This window comes from Piliocolobus tephrosceles, chromosome 18 (genome assembly GCF_002776525.5).
Source record: "Piliocolobus tephrosceles isolate RC106 chromosome 18, ASM277652v3, whole genome shotgun sequence".
NCBI lineage: Eukaryota > Metazoa > Chordata > Mammalia > Primates > Cercopithecidae > Piliocolobus > Piliocolobus tephrosceles.
Window position 1 is genome coordinate 22,129,961 of NC_045451.1, and position 20,133 is coordinate 22,150,093.

General features: G+C 50.5%; 1 protein-coding gene across 1 annotated transcript in view; it reads right to left on the reverse strand.

Annotated features, from left to right (window-relative positions):
- The window catches only part of ONECUT2 (one cut homeobox 2), a 56,789-nt gene extending 38,400 nt beyond the window's left edge, over positions 1–18,389 (reverse strand). Inside the window, exon 1 of the mRNA XM_031934562.1 lies at positions 16,812–18,389. Within this exon, the coding sequence (XP_031790422.1) occupies positions 16,812–18,039 (1,228 nt within the window). The 5' untranslated portion in view covers positions 18,040–18,389. The remainder of the gene's footprint in view (positions 1–16,811) is intronic.
- Between the last annotated feature and the right edge of the window lie 1,744 nt (positions 18,390–20,133).

The window sequence follows — 20,133 nt, forward strand, 5'->3', positions numbered from 1 at the left end:
ACTGCCAAGTATTTTTTAACACTGCTTATGATTTTTAAAAAAGTATGCTACAGATGTAGAACCTAAGGTTAAAAAAACTGAGACGTTGTTAAAGTCATAAATGAGCGAACCTTTTGATCTTTTTGATATCACTTCCAACTTGCTTCTATATTCATTGGTAAACCCTAAGCAGCGTTCGCCTTGTTTAGATTTTCTTGACACAGAATAATTGAGATCTGAATTGGATGCCTTAACTTCTGTAGGCAACAGGCTTGGACTTTGCTCCCCTGGAATTTGGTAATTATTGTAGTAGAACAAAATTTAAAAGTTTAAACTGAAACCGTATTTTACAATACAGGTTGAGGCCAGGTATGGTGGCATACACCTGTAATCCCAGCACTTTGGGAAGCCAAAGTGAGCGGATCACCTGAGGTCAGGAATTCAAGATCAGCCTGGCCAACATGGCAAAACCCCATCTCTACTAAGAATATGAAAATTATCTGGGCATAATGGTGGGCACCTGTAATCCCAGCTACTTGGGAGGCTGAGGTAGGAGAATAGCCTAAACCCAGTAGGCAGAGGTTGTAGTGAGCCGAGATTGCACTACTGCACTCCAGCCTGGGTGACAGAGCAAGACTCTGTCTCAAAATAAAATAAAATAAAATACAGGTTGAGCTACAAGCAATCACCTGGTGGGGCTTGAGGGGATCTCCCATTGGGACATTAGAGCAGTGAGATGCTGGGGATCATTTAGCTTTGCGTATTTACTAAGTGCAAACTGTATGTTAGGCATTGTGGTGGGGATAAAGGGAAGAGGCAGGAGAACAAAGCTCAGGGTCCCTGCTTGCTATGATTTAGTCGAGAAGATCAAGCATGTCACAAACAGTCACAGTACAAAGAGGCATGGTTCCTGTCAAAGTGGGCATAGGTTTGTTACTTATGAATGTGAAATACCCCCACCCTTATCTTCTGTGTGTTGCCAAAATTAGCCCTATACCATTGGACATCCTTGACGTCCATGTATCACTATAGCAGGGGCATCTTCCAATAATAAATGAGCTAAAATACGTAGCATGAGGTAGAATGTAAACAAAACAAAACGAAACAAACAAACAAAAAAACCCCAAAAAACCCCTCCAATTCCTCATGCTTGCCTTTTCTGTGCCCATGCTTCCTGCCATGTAACTTTGTAGAGCCTTTCCACCCTGTCTCTGGACTCAGGCAGGTGACTTGCTTTCACCAGTGGAACCAACTTGCTTTCACTTCTTGCTTTCCAGGGGTGGAGTACTTGGATTCTTGAGTTGGTGTAGCTTATCCACTTAGGAAAGTCCGCATGTCTCTGCTGTGAATTTTCCTCCCTTTCCCCTCCAATTCATCACCTATTTACTCTGCACCCTGCTCTTTCAATGGACTTTCCAGAATCTGCCTGTGCAAACCTGAATCTAAGGCTCTGGATGGAGAACTGGTTAGGGAGGAGCGGTGCTAGCAATATGGACTCTTTCTGGTCCCAGTTGCTTCCTTTAGGAAGAGGGCAGAAAAGGAGGCTAAAGAAGGAAGTGCATAGCCTTTGGTGCCAGCCAGGTCTAGGCTATGGTGCCGTAGCCAGAGAACAGGGTGGCCTCTGACTTCCCCACTGGAAGTCTAAGGCCCTTCAGGGAGGCCTCAGAGCTGCTTCCTGCCCAGCTCAACCCTGCCTGTCTCCGCCTTAGTGTCAAAGGAAACTTGGTTTGGTTATGCAAGGCACAAAAATGAGAGTCACACAGATCCATTGTTTACCCAGTTATCATGCAGCACAGCAATGCATTCAATTCAAGGCAACAGAAAATAAAAATCTGGAATGCTTTCATTTAACACTAAACTCTGTTCATAAATGCTTAGTCTTCATAATTTGTTACTCATGTAATATGAATGTCAAAACATAACTGTAAAAAAAGATGAAATATCACAAGGCAATACATAATTTCTGCATGAGATGTATAGCAAATAAATGATCTTAGTTTCAGTTTCTAACTAAAGTTGAGATAATAATAAACTCTGTTCTCACTCAATTCCATATGGATTTTGTAAAGGTAAGTGAGGATGTATCCACTCAAATCTTAAATGTACAGTAAAATCAAAGAGGCACAAGGGCTAGTTCATATATTTTCACTCCTAACTACTTAGTTCAGTACAGTACAGGCAGCAATGGATTCATCAAAGGAAAAGAATAAAATATAAAATATAAATAAAATAAAAACATAAAAATATTAACCTCTGGCTTTTTTCTTCACAGGTAACTTTAAGTTATTAATAACCTAAGCTCTTGTAGTATCTCAAGTAATGGCTGTTGAAATGCAAGTTTAGTTTACTGATAATCAAAATGACTTAAAATAGGAAAGTAGTCCCTCTGATTTGCTGATATGATTGCTGGCACTTGAGGTGGGTAAAATTTTGCACTTTGTATGAAACAGAACAACCTTTGCTATTAACCAAGACATCATGAGCCCTGTATTCTCTGTATTAAGCTTATGTCTCATTTCAGATTAACAAAGAAATACATTTTAAATTATGTAAGCCAATATTTCCATCAATGACCAAAACATTTACAGAAAAGAATGCCCCTTTTTTAGGTTGGGCTCAGTGGCTCATGCCTGTAATCCCAACACTTTAGGAGGCCAAGGCAGGAGGATCACTTGAGGTCAGGAGCCTGAGACCAGCCTGGCCAGCATGGTGAAACCCCGTCTCTACTAAAAATACAAAAATTAGCCAGGCGTAGTGACAGATGCCTGTAATCCCAGCTACTCAGGAGGCTGAGGCAGAATAATCCATTGAACCCTGGAGATGGACATTGCAGTGAGCCGAGATCACACCACTGCACTCCAGCCTGGGTGACAAAGTGATGTTCCGGCTCAAACAAACAAAATAAGAGAATACCCCCTTTCAAGAGAAGAAGCTGGAAAAGAATGATAGATGTAAGTAAACACACCCAACCTATTCTCCCATTGAGTGACTGAAATTGGGGGCTTCCGTAAAGATAGATAGGAGGCCATCAAATGACTTACTCAAGAAAGAATGCCTGGTGTAGGTTCAACCACGGACCAGCAGCTATGGGGAACTCAAAGATATGCTATCTCCCCTCCAGAGCCATGGGGAAGAAAGGGAGATGCAGAAAAGACCTAGAGAGCAGTGTAAGACCAGAGTCAACAAGGCTGTTCTGTCATTTGCAATGATTGCAAGTCGAGTTCAGAAATAAAGAGAAAGGAATGGGCCAAAGTTAGCTGGGAAGATTTCAGAGAAGGAGGATTGGAGGTGGCTAGGAATGATAAGACCTGGAGAGGGATTGATGAGATAAGGAATTCCAGGCAGAAGGAACAGAATGTGCAAAGACATGGACGGGACAGTGAGGACACCGTCTGAGCAGGAAAACGAGGAGAACTGACTGACTGGGGAGGGTTACTTTGGGGGAACTAGAGCCAACTGGCAAAATGGGTCCCTAGTCTAGTGTCTAGTGATGATCATTTCACATATCTTGCTCCATTGGCAATAATCTGAAGATTTGGATAAGACTCAACCCTACTTTGAGATTCCCTTTAGAATTAATACATGATTATAACATCGTAATTTGGGAGGAAAGTGACATTGATGAGAACTTGCCATTGTGAAATGCTTCTCCTAAATGATGTGCTGGGGCTGATGATTCCTTTTCAGATGCCATCTACAATAATACGGGGGAAATACAATGGGTAGAAACAGTGTCATATAAAAGAAAATTATTTATTAACTTATTTACAGAGGGCCGGGCACGGTGGCTCAAGTCTGTAATCCCAGCACTTTGGGAGGCTGAGACGGGTGGATCACGAGGTCAGGAGATCGAGATCATCCTGGCTAAAGCGGTGAAACCCCGTCTCTACTAAAACAAAAACAAAAAACTAGCCGGATGAGGTGGCGGGTGCCTGTAGTCCCAGCTACTCTGGAGGCTGAGGCAGGAGAATGGCGTATACCCAGGAGGCGGGGCGGAGCTTGCAGTGAGCTGAGATCCGGCCACTGCACTCCAGCCTGGGCGACAAAGCGAGACTCCATCTCACAAACAAAAAAACAAAAAAACAAAACTTATTTACAGGTATTTATTGGCTGCCTCCTGTATGCTGTATCCAACCTCCTCTTCTGGATCTTAATCTAATGGGCGACACTGACAAGACAGCAGTCGATACCTATCTATGTTATAAATGCAAAGGGAGGGATGGTCCAAGGAGATCCCAATTTAGGAGGACGGAGAAAACTTCACAAAGGCAGGGACATCTACATACAAGAAGAATGGAGTACTGAGAAGGCAGGAGAGGATTTGGTCTTCAATAGGAAGTCCACCTCTTCCTCTTCAGAAGAATGAAAGAAAGGATGAGAAGGGTTAGTCATTGAAAGTGAATACAGAATTCACTCTTGTCCCTTGAACATGAACTGAAATGAACTCTGGTATACTTAAATGAACTTAGGAGGCAACTGCATCCAAGAAGAATTTTTCCCTTACATCTTTCAGGTTTGGGGATCTATGGCACTAATTCAGAAAAGCATAAAATTATCATGCTCCACACATTTTTCAGTATTTGGAGTCAAAATAGATAATATAAAAGGTCTTGTTTACGTGGCAGTTCTGTCAAAATATCTTTTCAAAAGCATATTGAGTTTATTACAAAGGAAATGCATTCAGTACAAGTCCTTGCAGAGTGTAATGCCTCATTTTAGTAAGATGCAGTGATGCATATAAAATGGCCAAAAAGGCTACACTTACTGTTGCCAAATCCATGTTTTACTGGAAAAGGTTTTGACAGTGGAACCCAACAACTCCTGAGACAGGCACATCCACAGATTCAAAGATTACACAGCTGGAAGAAACTTCTTTAGTCAGAGCTTACAAAATATATTTAACACCCATTTGTATATCTGATTCAGATATGTTCCTGCTCATTTTTAGAATGAAATTTTGGGCATTTAGACACACAGAAACAATTTTTTTTCAACATCAAATTTGAATGCTCTACCAGATTTGTTTTGTTTTGGGCTGGATTTTCCCTCCTTTTACACAGGAGCCACCTGGAACTTGAAGATAAATTGTCACAGGGGAAAAAAATTCTCATTTATCACACCTTTGCCTTTTAAATGAGACACACTTTTCTGTTCCAATGCTCCACCTCCCTGAGAACCACCTTAGCAATAAATTAGGTCTGAACTAAAGTTATTTGAAATAAGGCAAAAGTTTTACATTTTAATTAGCTTTAGGAAGTCAAGGGCCATTTTACTCAAAACCCAAAGAGACGTGAGTTGTGCTCAATCATAGACCAAAAGGACTCTCCTATCTCTTTTCTCTGGAATAAAAACAGAAATAAAGCAGAGCAACTGATTGAAAAAGGCCAGAGTCAGGGGTCAGTGCCTACTGTCAGCTCTCACCCTGGCCAGTGCCATATGACTCCACTGTGTGGCCTGGAGGAAGTCACTCAACATCTCTGACTCCCTTTGGAGGGCGTCAGGGGCAGAAGCAGTGGCAAGGCTTTTCTTAAAAAGACCCTCATCACTAGGCTCTCAAGAAATCAAATCTAATTTTGTTTCTAATCGAAGGTGGTGATGCTTCACAGTTGGCTCTCCCTGTGACATTACTGCTGCTATAATGTGAGAATATTGTTTAATATAACGAAAGTCATGCTTTCAAAAATCAAGTGCATGCAACTGGGGGAACAAAAACATCCCTTTGTGTATACCTGGGGGGTGGGGCGTGGGGGCAGGCAGACAGTAACACTTGAAGGGAAAGCCTAAATCTAAAATATCCCGTTGAGGGTGCAATCATGCCTGCAGAAGGCAGCAATATGGAGAAAAACAGTTCAATCCCCCGCCCCCCAGCGGTGGTAATGTTCTTCCTCTTCAGAAGGAAAGAGTCGTTCAGCATCTTTTGTCTTCTCACCCAGACGCCGCCTCCTCTTCCCCTTATTATTGCTGATCTCACACAGAGAACCAAAAAGCCACAGGGCTCCAGAGGAAAATATGAGGCCTTGCACTGGGGCGTTGAGACCTACAGAGCTGGAGTTACTGGTCAGGCTCTTGCCTGGATTTAACCCCAGTAGCGGGTTCATCTCCCTTGTGTAGGCTGAGGTGGAAACTCGCTCAGACAGCATTCCTCCATGGCGCTGTTCGTGGTCCTGAAGCCTGTGCCGGGGCGTGGAGGCAGCAACCCACCCATAGGCGCTCTGCTACCAGGGGCTCCAGGCAGGGGTCTATGTGAAGCAAGTGTAGAAATAGCTGCCACCCACAGAGCTACAGCCAGCTCCACATTCTGGCTCGCAGTCTAGTCCACTGGCTCACTTCTTTGCAATTGCAAAACGGCTGGTTCACTTTTTCTCTTTCCAGGGGATTTCACAAAGCCCAACTCTAGTTTGCTGATTTGGCATATCTCTTTTTCGATGTCCTCCCTGTAGATGCTAATTCTTTCTCATCCTCTCTCCTTTGTACAATATTTTATCTTTGCAGAACACCTTACAGTTGGCACAGCCCTCACTGGCACAATCAACGGAGCCATTTTTCTTCCACACATAATCATTCGTTTTCCCTCCCACGGCTATTTTTTGCTTTCTTTGCTTCTCCTCCCCCAAGCACAATCCAACTAAGCAGGAGACTATTACCTCAATGTGCAGGATGGGCAAATCACCTCATCTAAGACAGCAGAACTGTTGATTTCTCCTTGGTAATGAATTAGAAGAGGCAGAGGTTAGAGTTTCAAAGGACCAGGAAAAAGCCCTTTAAGCTACTTCTGGGAAGATAATGTTTGCATGGGTAGCGATCTGGAGGGTGGGGAATGGGGACAAGGATATTAGGAACAAAGTGAAGGAAGGAGATTGGACCTTGTGGAAGGTGCAGGGCTTAGTGCAGTTAGAAGACTCCCGGCAGGTGGCACTCTAGTTCACCTGCCGGCGGTGGAAGCCCTGACTGTGCTCCCTGGCTCCACTTGAAACCTTTCTTCCACCAAACAGCCCCCGGCCATGTTTGGAGGTCTGTCTTCCCCTTGATTCAAGCACTTATCCGAACTATATTCCTGCTAAAAGCACCGTTTGCACAATTCTGTTTACTGTAATACACAGTAGTGAAGGGAGCATAAATAGAAAATACAGGGGCAGTGGGGGGATTTTGTGTATGTGTGTGATTGATGGTGCTGAGATCAAAACTGTTTAATCATCAAAACATGATTCAGCAGTTGGGAAATGTAAACTAGTTGTGCAACTGCTTGCTTTAGTCAAAACTCTGGAAAGGGCCCAGAGGGCTGGCCCAAGCCCCTGGGAGGGCAGTGCCAGCAGGATGCGCCCCCAACCTTCCTACCAGGGCAGAGCTGTTGAGCCTACAGACTGACTGGTGTGACCTTTGGCTTTTGCAGCACACAAGCAGTTGGGCCAGGGTTAATGGCACTTTGCAGGGAGCTCCAGTTGAGTAAACAAAAAATGCCTTGCCCTGTTCTAATGGAGCACATTATTCTGAGGCCTAAGCCTTCTTCCAGGCTCCTGCAGCTGCTCTGCAGGTCAGTGCTACCAATAAAGCAATTAGCCAATGAGAAAACTCTTCTTCCCCGAGGGGGACTCCAGGGTTTTGCTGCAGTTACCGTGCTTTGCTTTGGTTTTTTAAACAAGTGATCCAAGTTGATCTGAGCCTCTTACATCAGACTTTAGGATGAAGACAGTGAAATTGTGTTTGCTGAGTGTGATATTTTAAGGGACTGATCCCTTGTTCAACACAGCCTGGAGAGCTCACTGCTTCCTGTTCAATTAACCTGAACCATAGCTGAACTCTGCCCTTTGAACTCACTCAGCAGATAAATACATTAGCTCACCTACAAGTCATTAATATTTTCCAATCACATAAAACAAACATGAATGTACAAAAACAACCCAAGAGATAGCCAATTAGGAATAGCTCATGTACTGTGTTGAAAAAAATCACAAATGCATGTTATTTAGAGAGGAAAAAAAAAGGGAAGAAATGAAATGGATTGTGCCGATGGTTCTGGAGGCAAATGAGACTTTCATTTTTATATCTGCAAGCAAGAAGGATACTGAGCAATATCTGGCAATTCCTATTCCATCTAGTCTGCTCTACAACAGAAGTTCTACCCCCTGCTTCCCACTTTCAGCAGAACATAAAAACTCCAAATCCTCTCTCTTTTCAAGTGACTTCGGTGCTTATGCTCATATACAGAGTCCAAAATATTGCATTTCTGGGGACAATCCTTTTTCTGATTTGCTACAAAGGAACCAAAATAATTGTGGCAACATCACTGCTTTTAAGTGAACCAGCTTAAATAAAGCAAACTGGTGGTTTAGTTGAAATGAAATAATTTTACAGTAGAAAATGATGTTCCTGAGACATTTTTACTCTAGTCATATAAACAGATTTCCTTTTCTCAAAAAGAAAAAAAAAAAAAAAAGATGCCAAATGCACCTATTTTGTCTTTATCCCTGCATGTCATTTTAGAAGAATGAGGAAAACATCGCCAACTGGGTCATTACACATTTCAGTTTGATTTAATTTCACTTCCCACAATTCTGCCTCCTGACCCCCTCTCTTTCCATCCCCTTTTCATTTTTGTTTGGTTTGGAGTGTGGGCTTAATGCCCAGCTATCCTAGATGAGAACACTTAAAGGAATATCACAAGCACGAAGGGTAAATCTATTGAACGAGGGTCTTTAACTATGTGGTTTCCTTAAAGGGAAAGGTTGGATCAATAGGATCAATATGAAAGGTTTCCCTGGCCCTGCATAAAAGGGTAAGGGCTTCTCTTTTCACTGGTTTAACTTTACTCTCTGACAAATGCAAATCAATGGATCTGTGTTTACAACAGATTCCCTAACAGACTCAACTTGGGCAAAGCCCAGAACCTCACCCTGGGGGGTGGGCACTCCAAGCTTGCTCCAGGGGGACACACTAGCACAGAACTTCATGCTCAAGGGCACTGGGGTGGAGTGGGAAGCAAGCTGACAATGGCTGCCAATCACCCTTTAAAGAAAAGGCTTGCTACCTACCCAGATCCTGCTGGAACTCAAGGAGCTGCTGCTGCCTGTAGCCTCTCCAAATAGGGCAGAAAAATGAGCTGTCAAACAGGTTCCTTCAAGGATGTCAATGCAACATAAGTAATAAAGCCCACATTCTAGAATTTGGTGAGCCAGTCAACCTAGTTTCCTATCCTTAACCATCTCTGAGGCTGACTGCACAGAGAAAACTGTAAATGAAATATCTACGATTGAAGCAGCACTAGGAATGTGCTCTAGGAATGCTTCTTCTGCCCTTTCTTAAGGGATAACTGGCTCTTGTTAGTAATGACAAAGCAAACCACTAACACTGTGGGTTCTTTTCCCCTTAATTTTACCTTTCCCTTTAAAAATGTGATGCTTTCCAGAGATTACATGACTTCAAGTCAATACCAGTTACAGAGAAATTATTTTTCTTCCTGCAGGAGAAAGTATATGTATATTTGATTACAAGAGCCAAAGTCCAATGCTGATTAAATTACACTGGAGGTGTGCTTCCAACCCAAACAAAGTCTGCTTTCTACAGAAGCGTAATGGATCCTCAAATGGGGAAAGAGGTGCCGAGGTGGAATGCAGAGCCTCCCTGCCCTCTGGGACAATTTGTGTGGGACAGTTTTTCATAATAAACATCCACAGCTTCTAGGAATCCTGCTCCCGATGTGAGGCCATCTCTATCTGCACAGTCCACAGCCAGACTCCCAAGTCTTGCCCATCTGCACCATGTCAGGCATCAGATGGGCTGGGTCAACCGAAACTACTTCCCTACCTCTTCCGCACCTGCCCATAGAAAAACCTATGTACATTTTTCAGCCATTGCCTTGAATGAGACTGGGAAATCAAAAAGCCTTTCCCCCAAAGGCACTGAGGTCGGTTAGGGAAAAAGCCTGGGTGATAAGAGGGGATGACAGGGCCCCACAGGGTGAGTTAGCCTGATGAAGCTCTGTACCTGACAGCATAAATCATCCCAGAGGGCTTCCTCATCATGGACTCTCCCCTCTAAAAAGAGTTGTCTCCCCAGAAGAAGGAACTTTTCCCAAGTCAGGAAAAACAAAGGTCCCTGAAAGGGTCAGAAGTCAGCATAGCCCAGGGAGTCTAGATGAAGTTTAAGGCCTAGGGTGCCTCCGTCTTCACCCTCCTCCCCAGGGCCCTTTATCCAGGCAATTATTTCTATTTATTCCCTCCTAATTTCCCTTCCTTTGGCAAGAACCCAGAAACTAAATCTCTCTGCTTCTCCCTTGAGGTCTTCCTTGCTCCAGGGATCCCCCTCCATGATACCACTTTTCATGAAGACACTTTCTGCTAAATTCAGCCAGTAGCCATAGAGTGTGAAGCCCAGGACTTTCTTCCTGAGAGTTCTTCAGTCCTGTTCCTCTGGTCTCTTCTTTGAAGAGAAAAAGTGTCTAAAGGCCAGAAAACCTGGTGGGGAGGCTCTCTCCCACATCAGGGGGTGACTGTAAAATGAAGCCTCAGTTTGAAGACAGCAGGAGAGGCTGGCTCTCCTTCCCTCAGGGCTGAAGTCTGGTGCTTGGGATGGTAAAACTGGCCTAGGGTGCTATTGCCTCAGGGCAGACCTGGCTCTAGAGGAGAGTGAAGCAGTTGCTGGTGCCTTGTAGGGACAGAGAATCTGGGGTAATCAGTTTATTCTTTGCCCGGCCCTCACCATTCAACAGGAATCCTGCCCAATCTTGGAATTCTAAGATGGGAGTGGAAGAGAGTCTAGAATTCTATCCTCTAAAGGTCCACTTGCTCCTCCCAGAGCCTAGGAGTCTTTCAAGCGGGGGCTGTGGGGAGGGAGCCAGTTGTCTGCCAGACCAAAGGGAAAACATCTACCCTCCTCCTTAGTTACATATCTGATTACCCAGCTATCTTTAACTACATATCTGTAGTTTAAAACGGTCAGGTTGGCCGGGCCTGTAATCCCAGCACTTTGGGAGGCTGAGACGGGTGGATCACGAGGTCAGGAGATCGAGACCATCCTGGCTAACACGGTGAAACCCCGCCTCTACCAAAAAATACAAAAAACTAGCCCGGCGAGGTGGCGGGCGCCTGTAGTCCCAGCTACTCCGGAGGCTGAGCCAGGAGAATGGCGTGAACCCGGGAGGTGGAGCTTGCAGTGAGCTGAGATCTGGCCACTGCACTCCAGCCCTGGGCTACAGAGCGAGACTGGGTCTCAAAAAACAAACAAACAAAAAAACAAAACAAACAACAAAAAAAAACGGTCAGGTAGGGCACTTTCTGACTAGGAACCAAGGTGGTGTACCAAAGCTCCCTTCTTTAAGGACGAACACTGGTGGGAAGATGAGGAAGAAACACCAGCCTACCCTCTGCCTCAACTCAAAGCAGAACAATGCACGATTTGCTTTCCCATCTCTCCTTTCCTTCCTCTTATTAATTACTGTTCTTGGAGAAGGCTGGAAAACACTGCTTTCCCTCCTGATTGAGATCCGCTCTTGGAAAAACTCAGCCTTCTCCAACAGGAGGGATTCATAATTTCAAAAAACCAGAACGATTAGTTCTCATCCTATCCCTACTTCGGTCCCTGCTCTTTTATTTTTTTTCCATAAAATTCACCTTGGTGCTCCTTCTGGAAAAACAAGCCACCATTTGGCCAGGGGAGTAGTTGGCAGGGTGTGGTGGTGTCCCCCACAAGCAGGAAGGAAGAGCTTTAAAGTTCTTTCTTTTCCAGTCAATGCAGGTGTCCCACAGGACACCTCCTTACCCGCGATGGGCCAGTGACCCAGGCCTCGGCCCAGGAGGTCCAGGGGTTGGGAAGGGGTGGGGCAGGGGTTCCCCAGTTTGCTTCTCTTACTTCCTGTACCAGCCAAGGTAGGACACAAGATTCTCTCAGTTAGACCCGACCAGCCCAGCGCAGAGCCTGCTATTCAGGTGGATGAAGTTCAGGCTTTTGTTACTAGGGCCACGTTTACTTGTCCAACGAATGCACCTGTGTAAAAACTCTGCGCGTGAGCCTTTTTTAGTACGAGAACCGATGAGGATGGGAGGGGATCTGCGGCTGACTAAGCTCCGCCGTTAGCAGGCAGCTTTAGCCGCGTCATTTTCAAACCTGGGCTTGGTCACAAGGGCCCAGTGGCAACGGCCAAGCACAGGATAGTTAGGAAACCTCGGGCACCGTTTCACGCGTCGGCTTCGCGGATCCAGCCGCCCAGTGTGACCGCGGGAAGCGCTAGTAGTGGCTAGTGCGCACAGGGGCGGGGTGGGGGGGCGTGGAGAGGGAAGGGAGCCCCGCGGGAGGAGGAGAAAACCTCGGGGAAGTAGAGACGGGCTGGGGCCTCACGGGGGAGGAGCTGCGGTCATACGGGAGAACCAGCGCAGAGCTGGCGAAGCGGCTCCGCTGGAAAGCCGCGGGGCCGTGGCGCTGGCTAGCGCTCTGCTGGGAAGAGCGCGCCGTCGGGCTTACTGGAAACGCGCCGGATCAAGTTCCAGATCAATGAAATCTGGGTCCACACGTTTACGTTATTGTTGCCAGCATTAATGCTCTTTTAATCTTCTAAACATTATCAGCATCGATCTCCCTCCATATACACATTTGTTTGAGAAAGTGACATAACCACACAGTGGAAAGCCTGGAATAAAAATAAATGCCCAGCCTCTCGCGTCGAGGGCGCCTGGTTGCCTGAGCTGCTTCTCCTGCTCGGGTTCACTCTCCTCCCTCGGGTCCCGCCTCCTCTGCCCGCTCCCGCCCACCCTGATGCGTGTTGGGAAGGTGTTCTCCCGGCGCCCGGGACTTGACGAAGCAGAGACTGCAGCGAACTTTTCAATTATTCATCCAAGCAGCTAGCAGGCAAACACATCATCTGTTCCGTACTGGCGCGGGTTGCGTTCAGCCTCTCCAGCTCGGATCCCTAACTAAACCGCCAGGAGAGGTGGGCTGAGTCGGGAGCCCGAGCAGCGACAGACGAGGTGGGAGGTCAGTGGGTGGGCGCGAAACTCTGCGAAGGGGGTCCGCTTTCCTCGGCTTGGGAGGTGCCCAGCGGCCCGTGTCATCCAAGGACGTCCCGGGCGCCGCGGAAGACAAGCACGCACGCGGTGCCCCTAGCAGGAGCCACTATAGCACTGCCCGGGCCGTGTCCCACCGCTGCGGGCGTCAGGTGGCCCAGGCGACATCATGGTGGGTTGGCTAAGGGCCCTCGGCCGCCTGAACAGAATTGGCTTCAGACTGGCCGCTGGGAGCTTGCTGCCAGGAGAAGGCCATGCGTGGGACTATGGTGGGGACTGGAGACCAGCCCCCGGCAGGCCGCTGGGGGATCCGGGCTCACTGGAGGCGGAAACCTCTGCAGGAAATGTAGTTGGGCTCTCCGCTCGATTTTCGGTCATCAGAAGAAACCATGCCTGCCACAGAGGCCTCACTTTTCCTCAGTGGGACGCCCGTTCAAATTCTCGCCCGGGTTCTCTCACTCCCTTCTTGTTTGTGCTTGGTTTAGAGGTCTCTGGGGCCCAACGCCTAAGAGTGTGTGCTCGAACCCGCGGAAATTTGTCCCGGCCGCCTCTTGTCAGGTTGCTGAAAACCGCCCCGCAAGGGCTAGTCTTGGGGAACCTCTGCGAAGGCCCGACCTGGCGGGGTTGCAACCACTTGCCACCTAGCCGCCCTTTCCGAAGGAATCCAGGCATTTGGAGTCAATTTCTCTGAAATCTAATGTTGGGGCAATCTGAGTTTCTCCGAAGTTTTCTCCCCTTTCCTTTTAAGTGCCACCCTTGGCTGTGACTACACCGGCAGGTTGGGGAGGAAGGACCTGCCCCTGTTGTGACGGGCAGTACCTCGCCTAAGGGTGCGCTGGTCAAATCAGACCTCTTCATTCTGAGCCCCCTAAACCCCAGCCTGCTTGGCCGTTTGGCAGGACCCGGGGACAGGGCCAAAATGAGAGAGAAAGGGAACCTATAACCTATGAGAGAGAAACAGAAGAGGCAGGTTTGGCTGTAGCGGGGCAGGGACAGTGTCTTCCAGGCACGGGTCTGGGAGTCCGGCCGAGCCGCCTGCGGAGCCGCTGGGCTTGTTAAACCCCCGAGGCCCAACGGCGAGGGCCCTCTGCGGCGTCCCGGCGGGATTCCGATCGATACTCCCGGCGGATAAAGCCTCCGCTTTTCTTCTCCATTTGCTCCTGTCCCCTAGCACTCTGAGCACATAATACCTACTTACTAGTCCCAGCTTCTGCCTCAATGTCTGAAGAGACTGATCTACTGACCCCAAACTGAAAAGCCTCCTATGTAATAATAACCACTCAACACACTTGTAGTTGCTGATAAAATGGCCAGATAAAAAGGCTAAAGCTCTTGTCCCTTTTCAACCTAAGGTAATAAAACAGACACACATTTGAATGCTCCAAGCAAAGCGGGGTCCTCAGCAGGCCTTTTCCACTCGCTGGAGGAGGCATTCTGTCTCCCACGAAGGCGGTTTCAGCGCTCCTCTGCGGAAAATCTAGCGGCCTGGGTAGTGCTCTCCCGGGCCTGCCCCTGGAGACTTGCACCACAGACGCGGGTGGGGCTGAAGACCCCCGGGATGCCACGCTTTCTCATCTTGGCAATGCTTGGGGTCATTTTAAAAGCTGAAACTCGCTAATAGGCGAAGTATTACTTTCCACATCACTTTCAGACCTATATGGGCAGAAGGCACGTGTTTTTTAAAAGCTGTGTTCTTTGCGCGACAGGCGTGAGGGGGCGGCAGCGCTCTGAGATGAGCAGGAGTAGAATAGCTGTCATCCTGCCTTTAACCGTACCCGTCTAAGACCATCCTTCTGGTTCCCAGTGCCAAGAAGCCGGCGGGTGCTAAAACCCACTGGAAAGGGCCTGGGACATTTGGGGGGATCTATGACAAAGGGGTACTACAATGTTAAGAACTAACAGTAAGCCTCCAGTTTATTTCCGGCCGCTATTATTATTACTCTCTACTGGCTGCTTTATCTTGCCCCGAACCAACAGTAATCAGAGAAAACTGTAGGAGAGAATGAAGAATAAACTAAAGGAGAAAGGTTACATAAATTTCTAAATCCACTCAAAGTATCCGGGGTCCGCCAATTTGGGGGAGGCTCTTTGCAGGGAAACCAGGTTTTCTTTACGTTCTTAGATCAACACTGCGGGGCGATTACCGACTGGGAATCGGAATCCACCAGCAGCTGGCAAAGGAAAATGCTGTCAAAGCGGAAACGCCTCCTCCCCAAGCCCGGGTGAACCTGCTGCCTGTCACATTCCCCAGCCCTGTCGGGCACCGGTCGAGTGCACCCCACAAGCTGGGCTCAGTGGTGCGAGGAAAGCCCGGGGAATGGGGGTAGAAACCTGAGCTCGCAGCTCCGGAAGCGAGCTGTGCGAGGTCGGCTCGAAACAGCGCTCATCCCAAGATCGGCGCTATGCAAATCATCGCCACCACGAAATGTTCCCCTAGACTGCCCGCCGATCCTAAAAGATACCCCCCTCCACCCGGTCCATGAGAAGCCGCCCACCCTGGCCTGCAATAGGGTATAGTGTGTCCTCCCCAGTGAGGGGGGTCTGGACATTTTGCTCCTCTGGGCCAGTGGCTGGCTCCTAGAAGTAGCGCAGTCGCCACGCATACCGCGCGGGGTCCGTGCGCACAAAAGCGCGCAACTGTGTGCCAGTCGCAGTAACTACCGCATCTTTCCCTCCAGCTCGAGCACCCGCCGCCCACACGGGAGGTTTCCGTGCTCCTAGAACAATAGAGGGCTGTACCTCGCAGCCTGGCCGCTAGAGGAGGCACAAAGAACCCAGCCCGCTCCAGAACAATGTAACCCGCGCCTCTACGCGTCCTCGCCCGCGGGCCGCCAGCCCTCCCCGCGGTCGCCCAGCGCGCACAATCAGCACCCGCTTAATGCAAAGGCGGAGCCTGGAGCCCGTGGTCGGGATGCATTAACTAATCTGAATTTTTAATTTCTCAGCACCTCTTCCCACGAGCGCCCAGTGTCTCCCGCAGCCCCGGCAAATCCCGGCAAATCCCAGCAAACGCTGGGACCGGGGCAAGGGCGGCCGGTGAGCAAGGCAACGCGCTTTCCACCTCAGTCTCTTCTCCCACGTCCTCCCAAAGCGGTGAATGTGACCGTCTCAACCTTACACCCTGCCCTCGCTGTAGGTAGTGACATTGGAGCTGGCCCGAGCCCCTCAAGCCCGGTCAGAAAGTCCCTGCCCCAACGCCAAGGCCAGAGATGGTCTCCAGGAGCGCTGTTGTATCCTGGCCGCCGGTTCTCCGCGCGGCCAAGGCTGTGCCTTTGGCCAATGACCAAATAAGTTTGCCTATATGGTGGGTGGGAGAGTAGAGAGCTCTCTTCCCTCTGCAGCGCAAAGCCTCTCAACTGCCGCTGCACAGGGAGACTGGCCAGCTCGGAAAATTGAAATGTGTTGTCTAAAAAAGACTTGAAGTGCACAGGGTTTTGAATAAGGGCAGGTTCCGGTTTTTGTGAGTCTTGGAAAGACAGGGCTCCTAGAGGAAAACGCACACTCCCATCCCGCCTCCCAGCACCTGGGAAGATCGGACAGAGGGCAAAGGTTGGCACATTGAGAGGAGGGCGAATATAACGGGGGGGGGGTCGGTCAATGAAAGCTCAGGGACAAGGAGAGAGTAAAGAAAGAAAAAGAAAAGGGAGAAGAGAAAGTAGGGGAAGAGCAGAAGAGAAAGAGAAAATGGAAGAAGAAATAAAAACGAGAAGAAAGAGAAAGTGTATAGGAAAAAGAAGGAAAGAATCAAGATAAGTGACTGGGGGCGCAGACCTGGGCCACAAGCACCGGACCAGGAGCCCTCTTCCCAGCAGCCTGGCCTATGGCTAGCCCCGGCCTTACCTGCCAGGCGCAAGGCGGACATGCGCTGGAACTCGGGTTCCTGAAGCCACTTCCACATCCTGCGGAAGGTCTCCCTGCCAGATTTGAGTTTACTCCACGGTTTTGGATTCCGGAGCAGGTCGGAGAGAGTCCCCTGAGACCGGCACAGCACTCTCTGCGCGAAGATCGCCTGGGGGATACTGTAGCGCTTCAGCTCCGCGGTGATGCGCTGGGCCACCTCTTTGGTGTTGATCTCCTCCAGCTGGCCCGACGTGGCCACCTGCGAGCCCGATGAGGACGAGGGTGGCCGCTCGCGACTGGGGGCCAGCACCGGACCGTGAGACTGAGTGTGGCCCGGGTGGTGCAGGCCGTTGAGGTGTGACATCATGGCCGCAGGCGGGGTGCCCAGGCCGCGGGACAGGTGTTGCTCACCGCGGGTCAGCATGGCAGTGTGGTGCGCGTCGAAGTTGGGGCTGAGCATTTTGTCGTGGCCCGGCGGACCGTAGTTGGGCAGACTCTGCTGCGCATTGTGGAGGCCGCCTAGCCCGTTGCCCAGCGGCGTGGCGGCCAGCGGGGACAGGCTCTGGCTCATGCCGGGCATCTCCTTGTAGGGGTTGTAGAGGTTGTTCATGGCCGGGAGCCCGCGCTCGTCGCGCATGAGGGTGAAGCTGCCGCTGACGTTGCCAGACAGGCGCTGGTGGTGGTGGTGGTGGTGGTGGTGTGGATGGTGGTGCGGGTGCGGGTGGTGGAACTTGTCAGACACGGTGGAGATGGGTGGCAGCGGCTGGAGCGGCGTCAGCGTGGTGTAGGTGTTGCTCATGCCCATGCCAGGCGGAGACGAGTCGCAGGACATGCTCATGGCGTGGTGCAGCGGGATGGAGAGCTCGGGCCGGTAGTCGCCGCCGTCCAGGATCGAGGCCATGCTGGTGACCATGGCCGAGCGCGACGCCGCCGCTGCCGCCGCTGCCGCCGTGCCCAGCTCCTGGTGCGCGGTCGGAGGCGGCGGAGGGCCCCGCAGCGAGCCAGCGGCGCCGCGGCCCGCGTGGTGGGGGCTGGGGCTGGCCAGCAGCTCCTGCTCATGGCCCGGGCCCCCGCCGCCGCCCCCGCCGCCCCCGCCGCCGCCCCCGCCACTGCCGCCGCCGGCCGGCCCGTGCAAAGTGCCTAGACTTTCCATTGTCAGCTCCGGGTTCATGGCGCAGCCTTCTAGGTCTTTGGTGAGGCATCGATAGGCGGTGTAGGCAGCCTTCATTCAGTCCATCGGGGCCCGGGGGCTGCAGGGGCGGCGGGGGCGGCCGGCGGGCGGGCAAGGCGCGCGTGGCGGGGCTCGGCCGCGGGAGTGGGGGCGGGCGCGGGAGTGCGGGAGTGAGTGGAGTGGAGCGCGCGTGCGGGTGTGCGCCCCGGGGCTGCGGGCGGGCTCGCCCGGGGTGGGGGCGGGGTGGGGGCGGACGGGGCGTGTGTGCGGGAGAGGGGAGGGGACGGGGAGGGAGGGAGGGATCACCGGGCCCCGCCGCTTGGGCCGGCGCGCAGCCTCGCCATGTCCGAGCCCGCTCCGGCGCCGACGTCTTCTGTTTGGGTGAGCGGGAGCTGTCCAGAAGGGCTTTGCCGCTCGCCGGGGCAGCCAACCTACCCTCCCGGATCTGGGGCGGGGCCACGCCCGACGGGCGCCACGCGCAGCCACTCCAAGGCCGCATCTACCCCCGGAGGCGGGCTTTCTACGGGAAGCTACCAATGGCTGTGAAGGGGGCGGGGCGGCGCTTTTCAGGTTTGGCTGACGGCTCGGTGTCTTTTTTCCTCCTTTGCTACTGGAATCAAACGTCAAGAAGAGGGAGGGAGGGGAAAGGGGAGTCACTGGGGAGAGGGAGGCTGGAGTGCGAGCGAGCGAGATTAGGTGAAAGATGCCGCGCTGTGTCCCCCCTGGGCAGCTGCGATCTGGGGGAAGGGGCATTGCTTCAGTCGCCTTCGCCTCACCCCAAAGCTTCCCTGGAGGCGAGTAAGCCGTGAGCAAAAGACTCCGCTATGTGCCAGTGTAGACGAACACTCGTCGCTAACAAGCCACTTTCCGAGAGTCCCTAGCTGGGAGCCAGTAGTTTGGCCTTTTAAAATGCAGGCGCTAATGTATTCTAATGCACGGTAAATTCCCGAGGCCGGGGCGTGCATAATCTACGCGGCCAGAGGAACTGTAGCGCCCTCGCCGCCAGCGAGCTGCTGCCGGCCGGCGGCCCACGGGCGGCGCGGGCAGCCGTAATGCATGCAAAGTTAACACAATAACATCATTTAATTACCCAGTGAGCCCATAAATCTCAGTTATGAGGCTTCCGAAGAGCCCTGCTAGATAGCAAAACAAAATTAGAATTCCGGGAGCTGCCGTTTCAAGGTGACCAAGTGCTTTCTGCATCAGCGACTTGGAAAGAAGTGGGGAGAGTGTAGAACTAGAGGGGTGGAGGTGAGGAGGGTCGCTGGTGTCCGTAGTGAGCAAACTTCTCCTGGGGGCAGAGAGTAAGCAAACCAGCTGGGACGGCAACCGCGGACCTTTCTCCTAACACACACTACACACACACACACACACACACACACACACACACACACACACCCGCTTCTCTCGAATCCCGAGAGAGGAACGGCGGTGGGCAGACGAAAAGGAGTCCTGGCTGACATCTGCATATTCAAACCTTGTTTCTGAAAAGGCCAGCAACCGGCCAGCCCGAGCACGCTCGCAAGCCAAGGCTTTAAAAAGTGCACCAACATCTTCCTAGAATTTCCGTTGTTTAGCAACCCTAGGTCTGGAGGTGGGAGTGGAACTGGGGGACAGAGGAGTTGGAGATTTCTGCAGCCCCAGTGGGGGTGGAGGGGTGGTTGAAGACAGAGAGGCCAACCCCCGGCATAAGCCTTAAAAGTAACAGATTCTTCCAAAGCAGGTTGCGCTCTGTTTGCCTCCGAAGATTCAAGCTAGCTGAGGTTGCGCAGATGTTGCCTTTGTTTAAAGAGACAGTAATTAAGGACAGGGTGGACATAAGTTTGAGAAGCGTGACCTATTTTCTTTTGATCAGCTGTCAAAAGAAGAGCAGGGGGTCTCCTTAAGACAGCCCCCTTCAACCATTTCCAGCTGTTAGAGAAAACTTGGTAAGAAAACAAGGGCACAGCTCGGAATACTGTATGTCCCTTCTTGGTGCTAGAGAAAGATTTAATTCATTTGGAAAACAGTTCTTAGTCTCAGTGACCTTTTCTGCCGCCCTTCTCTTTCTTCCAGCTTTAGAACAACACCCCCACCCCCACCCTGTCACATGAATTTACAGTGACGTTATTCATAGATCAACTTTATTGAGCTCTGGCCAATACGCTGCCA